Source organism: Myxine glutinosa, chromosome 11, assembly GCF_964187855.1.
Source record: "Myxine glutinosa chromosome 11, kmMyxGlut1.1, whole genome shotgun sequence".
Lineage (NCBI taxonomy): Eukaryota > Metazoa > Chordata > Myxini > Myxiniformes > Myxinidae > Myxine > Myxine glutinosa.
This window is the reverse complement of record NC_136271.1, coordinates 18,200,056-18,208,489: the sequence shown is the minus strand read 5'-3', so window position 1 is coordinate 18,208,489 and position 8,434 is coordinate 18,200,056. Positions and strand designations below refer to the sequence as shown.

At 48.1% G+C, this 8,434-nt stretch overlaps 1 protein-coding gene across 1 annotated transcript in view; it reads left to right on the top strand.

Moving 5' to 3' along the window:
* Positions 1–4,727: 4,727 nt before the first annotated feature.
* The window catches only part of LOC137436465 (mitochondrial import inner membrane translocase subunit Tim17-A), a 28,986-nt gene continuing 25,279 nt past the window's right edge, over positions 4,728–8,434 (top strand). Inside the window, exons 1-2 of the mRNA XM_068130277.2 lie at positions 4,728–4,826; positions 5,218–5,317. Of these exons, the coding sequence (XP_067986378.2) occupies positions 4,801–4,826; positions 5,218–5,317 (126 nt within the window). The 5' untranslated portion in view covers positions 4,728–4,800. The remainder of the gene's footprint in view (positions 4,827–5,217; positions 5,318–8,434) is intronic.

Genomic DNA, 8,434 nt, shown 5'->3' with positions numbered 1-8,434 from the left:
CAACAGCGTGAAGCCGAGCTAGGTGTGAGGCAGGACCACCGGTCCATAGGGGAGAACAGTATTCCATTGAGCTGCGGATGAAAGCCTTGTATGTGGTGAGGAGCTCAGGTGTGCCAAGGAAGGACTTCGCACGACGGAGGATGCCCAGTCGGCGACTGGCTTTGGAGGCCAGCTTGGAAATGTGGTTTTCCCAGGAAAGATCCTGGCAGATAGTGAGACCCAAAAGCTTGAGCGACAGAACTTCTTGGAGAGGTTTGTTGAGAAAGTAGATGGGAGGGTTGTCCAGTCGGTCTTTTCGGAGAGACATAGTAAGAGTGTGAGATTTGTCAGGATTGAAAGACATGTTCCACTTGTTTGACCAGTCTGTGATTTTGTCCAGGTCTTCAGAGAGTGAGGAGGCTGCAGACTGCCGATCTGAGGGAAGAGGAATGGAGCGGCAGCGAGTGGAGTCATCAGCAAAGAGATAGAGAGGATTTTCCAGAGAGTCGGAGAGATCATTGATAAAGACCAGAAAAAGTACAGGGCCCAGAACACTGCCTTGGGGAACTCCAGCCTGAACAGGAAGGGGAGATGAGAGAAATCCATTCAGGGCCACACGTTGACTTCGACCAGAGAGGAAGTCCGTAAGCCATGCGTGCAGATTTCCATGGATACCAGAGGAGGAGAGTTTGGTGAGCACAGCGGGGTGCCAGACCGTATCGAAGGCACGTGATGTATCAAGGGAGACAGCTCTGATTTCCTGTTTGGCATTGAGGACCTCCATCCATTGTTGAGACAGCAGAAGCAGCATGTCCAGAGTAGAATGACCTGGTCTGAATCCAAATTGATGATCGGAGATCAAGCCATTGGAGAAGAGGCTCTGGAACATGGTGGATCGCAACAGAGTTAGATTGTTGTGGCAAGATGCCGTGGGCTGACAGGTGGAACCCCACAAACTCGATCTCTGGCATGGCAAAGACGCACTTCTTGTTGAGCAAGAGGTTGTGCTGGGCCATCTTGCAGAACACCTGGCAGAGACACTCATCATGGATGTAGGCATTGGGGCTGTGCACCACAATGTCATCCAGATAGAGGGACACTCCTGTGACGCCGGCAAAGATAGAGGACATTATCTTCTGGAAACAACTGGGCACCGAGCTCAGACCAAAAGGCAGGTGGGTCTAGCGAAAAACGCCAGCATGTGTAACGTCTTTGCTGCTAGGGTGTCGGGGAACCTGATGGTAACCTTGTCGCAAGTCCAGTTTACTGAAGACCATGGAGCCATAAAAGTGTGTGGTGAGCTCTTTCATTGTCTGAAGTGTATATTTATCCGGGATCATGGCTGTGTTCATGGAGCGCATATCCACGCAAATTCGGAGTCCCCCTGACTTTTTCCTTGCTATTACCAGGTTGGAGATCCAAGGGGAGGCATTGATGGCCCCAATGATCCCAGAGCAGGGCTTTCAGCTTGGCTGTAACTTGACCCCACAGGGCAAGGGGAATGTGATGCAGCAGCTGGATCACCTGGGTCACTTTGGGCTGGTGAATGAATGTGGAGAGGCATCCCAGGCCCTTAAACAGTGCCGGCCATCGTCGCTGCTGGGGTGAAGTAACCTGCAAGATCTCCGTGCCGCAGTTGTCGGTCAAGGAGAAACCGAACCCCATGAAGAGCCCGAGACCCAGGAGGTTGGCCCCCTTGCGAGTGATGTGGAACGGAAAGGCCGGCAGAGACCTAGTACCATAGCGCACTGGCAGCTGCAGTGAACACAAGACTTCAATGATGGCCTGGCCAAAACCACTCAGAGTGGTAGAAGGGTGGTGTGTAGTGTTAGGTGCGAAAATAACCCCTTGTAGGAGTCGAGATTGAGCAGAGATACCTTGGCTCCAGTGTCCAGAAGCAAGGGCAAGCAGACATCCCTGAGGTACACAGTGCATGTCTTAAAGCCAGTCGGGTTGGAGAGCACAGTGTGGATTGTGGCTGGTGCTGGGTGTGGATGCTGTGTCGGAGCTGATACTGGGGTGGAGTGACACCATCTGGCAAAGTGATTCAGCTTATTGCAATTTATGCAAGTTTGCCGCTGTGCCGGGCAGTCAGGCACTCTGGTCTCATGTCTGGTGGACCCGCAGTTTCCACAGCACTATATAAAACGGGCAGGGCATTGCTGCGCTTGCTGAACAGGGGCGCAAGGGTTCATGTCCTGTTGCGATGGGGCAGGTTGAATCTTCTGCACTGTAGGTTCAGTAACTGCAGTAAGTGAGGGAGATTCAGCAATTTTAGGCAATTTTTTTTTAGGAAGATTCGCAAGAAAAGCACGCATGAAGCAGTGAAGTCGTAGTTAATGACAATGTCAGCAAGGAAGGCAGAAATCGGACATCTCAGTCAGTGCGCGCTCTGTATGGTCATTGCACAGTGCACCCTCTGTATGGTCATTGTACCGTGCGCTCTCTCTATGATCATTGCACAGTGCACCCTCTGTATGGTCATTGTACCGTGCACCCTCTGTATGGCCATTGCACAGTGCACCCTCTGTATGGTCATTGCACAGTGCACCCTCTGTATGGTCATTGTACTGTGCACCCTCTGTATGGTCAATTTCACAGTGCACCCTCTGTATGGTCAATTGCACAGTGCACCTTCTGCATGGTCATTGCACAGTGCACCCTCTTTATGGTCAATTGCACAGTGCACCCTCTGTATGGTCATTGCACAGTGCACCCTCTGTATGGCCAATTGTACCGTGCACCCTCTGTGTGGTCATTGTACCGTGCACCCTCTGTATGGTCATTGCACAGTGCACCCTCTGTATGGTCATTGCACAGCGCACCCTGTGTATGGTCATTGCACAGTGCACCCTCTGTATGGTCATTGCACAGTGCACCCTCTTTATGGTCAATTGCACAGTGCACCCTCTGTATGGTCAATTGCACAATGCACCCTCTGTATGGTCAATTGCACAGTGCACCCTCTGTATGGTCAATTGTACCGTGCATCCTCTGTATGGTCAATTGTACCGTGCACCCTCTGTATGGTCATTGCACAGTACACCCTCTGTATGGTCATTACATCGTGCACCCTCTTTATGGTCATTGCACAGTGCACCCTCTGTATGGTCAATTGCACAGTGCACCCTCTGTATGGTCATTACATCGTGCACCCTCAGTATGGTCATTGCACAGTACATCCTCTGTATGGTCATTGCACAGTACACCCTCTGTATGGTCAATTGCACAGTACACCCTCAGTATGGTCAATTGCACAGTGCACCCTCTGTATGGTCAATTGCACAGTACACCCTCTGTATGGTCAATTGCACAGTGCACCCTCTGTACGGTCAATTGCACAGCGCACCCTCTGTACGGTCAATTGCACAGCGCACCCTCTGTATGGTCATTGCACAGTGCACCCTCTGTATGGTCATTGCACAGTACACCCTCTGTATGGTCAATTGCACAGTACACCCTCTGTATGGTCAATTGCACAGTGCACCTTCTGTAGATGTTGCCTTGTAATGACCATAAGCTCGGATACCGATACCGTACATGTGCACCTCTCCCTTTATCAAACTGCTCACTAGAGGGCGTTGTTACATTTTGTTCATGACGTAATACACAATGCACAACGTCATGTTTGAAGCATTATAAAGTAAAAGTATGTTTGATCGACTGGGAAATACCGGGTGCGATTACAAATTAGACATTTTGGAGAGGAGCTAGAGGGTACTTAGTGCTCGATTACTCCATCGTCTGGTCCTGCATTCTCCATAAACTTCCTCCATGGTGCAATGCCGCATTGCGGAGCATGCAGTCCTTTTATCTCAATATGACCCGACATGTGGTCCCGATGTGTCCGGTAAGGTACGGTACTCCTTTTTGAAGTGAAGCTGTCTGTACTGTCTGCTTTGACATCGATGTAATCTCATTGTATCTTGTACAATTCACCATCATTGCTTGTTCGATTTAATATGTTGGTTTCATGGGTAATATGGCTGTCTTAAAATCCTAGGGTGTTGAGTTTGAACCACTGATCTCTATATTAACCGGATAGGGAACCTAATAATAGGTCCGACGGTCCTGAAGCCACATAAAGCGCCCCTGAGGCCACCGGAAGCGCTGCTGAAGCCACCGGAAGCGCTACATCCGCCATATTTCTTATCCCACAACACAGAAATCCTCGTTTGCGTCAATACAATTACCTGATTCAAGGTGCATATTTCCGATGAAAATTCCACCTTCTTACTTGATTTTTCTCCTTCCCCACTTGATTTTATTCCATTGGTTTTATTGCATTCCCGGGTTGAAAAGAAGCGTTGTTATAGTATTTATAAAATGCCATCGTGTGCTGCTTACAGTTGTAAAAACCGCGACGGTCGTGGTCAAAGAAGAAGAGGAATCACATTTACAAGGTATGTGACACTCATCTTAGTAACGAACAGATAACACTCCCATTCATTCGTTTTGGGAACCCATGTGAGAGAAATGATGCAACCAGCAGCCACGGGCTGCATAGGAAATAATAAGTTATGCTATGGAGTATAACCTATGTCTTAGATTTGTTAAATTCTATAAAATAATTGGACCGGTGTATGTTGGCCATGGCAGTATTGTTGGTGCAGTTTCGTTTCCTCACACGTTTTGTGCAAAACTATATTCTGTCATTATTTAATTTAGTTCTCATTAGTACGTGACATGGTTGGCGTTTATTATTATTATTATTATTATTATTATTATTATTATTATTTTTTAGTGAGAAATGAATTGGAACCTCAACTTGTGGAGGGAAGTTCATTTGCGGTTGCGGATGCGCAGAAGGGTCAGGCGGACATGGAGGAGTACACGAGGGAACCATGGTAAGGTTTTCCTAATGAACACCTTGACAGTTTCGTTCGATGCTCAAAGCGTCGTTACTCTCACACAGAGAGACCATGTTTATGTTTATATTCCCACAGGAAGACGTATCCGTGTTTTAAACGGAAGTGTTTCGAGGATCGGACGTTATGTCGACTCGTCAAGGACGATGGAACATTTTAATAATTACCGCGGATTTATTTATTTTTGGGATGGATGAGCCTTTCTGATTCAAAATGAATGTCTCATTCTTTAAAAAGCCGATGTGAGGATGTTATCTGATGGTTAAATTCATTCATTGTTTGTCCAACATGGCCTATGGTGCTCGGTTGTGCGTTCCCTCGAGTCTGACCCCATCCATGACCGGCTCTTCCCTGTCCCGTTGACTCACAGCCCATGGCGCATTGTGGACGACTGTGGGGGAGCATTTACCATGGGGGCCATTGGTGGAGGCGTCTTCCAGGCCATCAAGGGCTTCAGGAATGCTCCTATGGTGAGCTTGGTGTCCACCAGTGGTTACCTGTGAGCGAAAGGTCAATGGAGGAGATTGTACTGTATACTGTATATGACATGCGAGACAAAAACGTTAGGACATGTGAGTGTGCTTTTAGATGATTTACAGAGATCTTGATAATCGATGGGGACGAACACGTCATAATATATATATATTATATATATATGAATATAAATATAACATGGGATTTTAACCATATAAACCTGCATCCTGGGAAGGCAATGGCAAACCACCCAGTATAACCCTTGCCAAGAAACTGCTTTGGCAGCACCGACGCTCCGGTACATCAGAGCAACCTGCATCTTGAGCCAAGGGTTCCCATGGGAACACGAACAGGCAAATTTATATATATATATATATTTTTTGTATACAAGATCAAGGCTCGTGTAAGAGCTAACATTAATCACAAAAAGACAAACATACACATAAAACCTAAGATAAAGGGAGCGGGAGACAAGGTGGGGAGAGAGAGAGGGAAGCACGAAAGTACAACATTTGAGAGCAGGGACATCGGGAGATCTGTGGGAGGGAGAGGGCTTGGGGGGGAGGAGGCATGGGAAGGGGGTGGGGTGTGGGAGAGATATAAAACACATGCTAGGACTTCCAGAAAAGAACTCGAAATTTCAAAAAGGTGGATCGGGTGAATTAACGGGGGTGGAAAAGATCAAGGTTTTGGATGGAGGAAGATAAGAGATGGTGGTGAACAGCTGTTTTAAAGACCTGGAGGGAGGAGTGGGAATGAATAGAGTGAGGGAGTTTGTTCCAGAGGCAGGAGAAAAGAGGAATGAAAGAGTGAAGGTGAATAGAGAGTCTTGATTTTGGCAGTTTAACCATAAGAGGGTTGCAGGCAGATCTTGTGCGACCTGCAGGAATATTTGGGGGACAGAGCTGGGGGAGCTAGGCCGGAGAGGAGTCGATAGAAGACAGAAAGACCACCTACCTGCCTGATAGAGTGAGTGAAAGGCCATCGGAGTTTGCTTCATCGCAGGCGATTCCAATGATTCTGAAAGCTTTGCTTTCAACAGCGTGAAGCGAAGCTAGGTGTGAGGAAGGAGCACCAGCCCAGACGGGGGAACAGTATTCCATTGAGCTGCAGATGAAAGCCTTTTATGTGGTGAGGGCCTCAGGTGTGCCAAAGAAGGACCGCACGACGGAGGATGCCCAGTCAGCGTCTGGCTTTGGAGGCCAGCTTGGAAATGTGGTTTTTCCAGGAAAGATCATGGTGGATAGTGAGACCCAAAAGCTTGAGTGACAGAACTTCTTCGAGAGGATTGTTCAGAAAGTAGATGGGAGGGTTTTCCAGACTATCTTTTCGGAGACACATAGTGAGAGTGTGAGATTTGTCTTGATTGAAAGACATGTTCCACTTGTTTGACCATTCTGTGATTTTTGTCCAGATCTGCAGAGAGTGAGGAGGCTGCAGACTGCCGATCTGAGGGATGAGGAATGGAGCGGCAGAGAGTGGAGTCATCAGAAAAGAGATAGAGAGGATTTTCCAGAGAGTCGGAGAGATCATTGATGAAGACCAGAAAAAGCACAGGGCCCAGAACACTGCCTTGGGGAACTCCAGCCTGACCAGGAAGGGGAGATGAGGGAAATCCATTCAGGGCCATACGTTGACTACGACCAGAGGAAATCAGCAAGCCATGCGTGGAGATTTCCATGGATACTATAGGAGGTGAGTTTGGAGAGCAGAGCAGGGTGCCAGACCGTATCGAAGGCACATGATATGTCGAGGGAGACAGCTCTGATTTCCTGTTTGGCATTAAGGACCTCCATCCATTGTTGAGACAGCAGAAGCAGCATGTCCAGAGTAGAATGACGTGGTTTGAATCTAAATTAATGATCCGAGATCAAGCCATTGGAGAAGAGGAAGGATTTGATGTCAGAAGCGATGATCCATGACCTTGCTGATTATTGGGAGCAAGCTGATTGGTCTGTAGTTGCAAGGATCTCTTTTTGCACATTTTGTGTAAAGCGGTAATGTTGGCTGATTTCCAAGCTGATGGCAGATGTCCTTGAGCAAAAGAGAGGGTGAAGAGAAAGAGAGGGTGAGATAGAGCGGCAGAGCAGGATTTTAGGACCCGTGGGCTGATGCCGTCTGGACCAGTTGCAGAATCAAAGTCGAGGTTTGACAAAAACGTCTCCACCTTGTCAGGAGAGGTGTAGCTAGGTTCGACTGGGTAAGGTGGGTACAGAGAGAGATGGGTTCGGAACACAATATTTTGAGGCAAACACAGAGTTGAGGCATTCGGCTTTTTCATGTGTGGTGTCAGATGTGTAGCCTTTTGAGGTAAGGGAGGGGATGGAAGGGGAATAAACACGAGAAACAGATTTGACCAGACGTCACCAGGATTTGGAGGAAGGAGACAGGTTTGAGAGTTCATTCTTGAGTGTGGTGAGGTAGTGCTTCCTGGCACTCCTGAGGGTAGACGCACACTTGTTCCGAGCTTTGTGAAAGGAACTGAGATTGCCTTCCATTGCATTAGCCTTCCATGAGGTGAAGGCAAGTTGCTTCATGGCAACTGCCTCACCACAAGCTTCAGTGTACCGTGGACGGGAGGAAGGGTATGACAACTGAAGACGAGATGGGATAAATCTGTGCATGTGAGAGAGCAGTTTACTTTGGAAGAATTCCCAGGAAGAGTTGATGTCAGAGGCAGTAGAGATGGGAGACTAGTCCAGATGATTGATGGCTGCTTGCAGACTGTGCCAGTCAGCCTGAGTGAAATGCCAGACTCGTCGGCACTGAGGAGGCTCTCTGAGAATGGCCAGAGAGATGTCCACTTTAACAAGGAAATGACCAGAAGAACGGATTGGAGCAGAAGAAGAGCAGCAGACATTTGCAGGGAAGTTTGTCATAAACAAGTCTAGAAGAGAAGATACTCCATTGACTGAGATCCGGGTCGGGAAATTGACAGATTGTGTCAGTCCCAGTGAGTCGCAGAAGTCCTTTGCTGAGGTGCCATGGCTGGTGAGAGAGGTACCCACACCCAGCCAACTGGCATGAGACAGTTGATGTCACCACATATGAGGAAGAGAGAGTTGGGATGAGTGGATAGAAGTTGGTCCATGTTGTCAGACAGGGAGATGTTA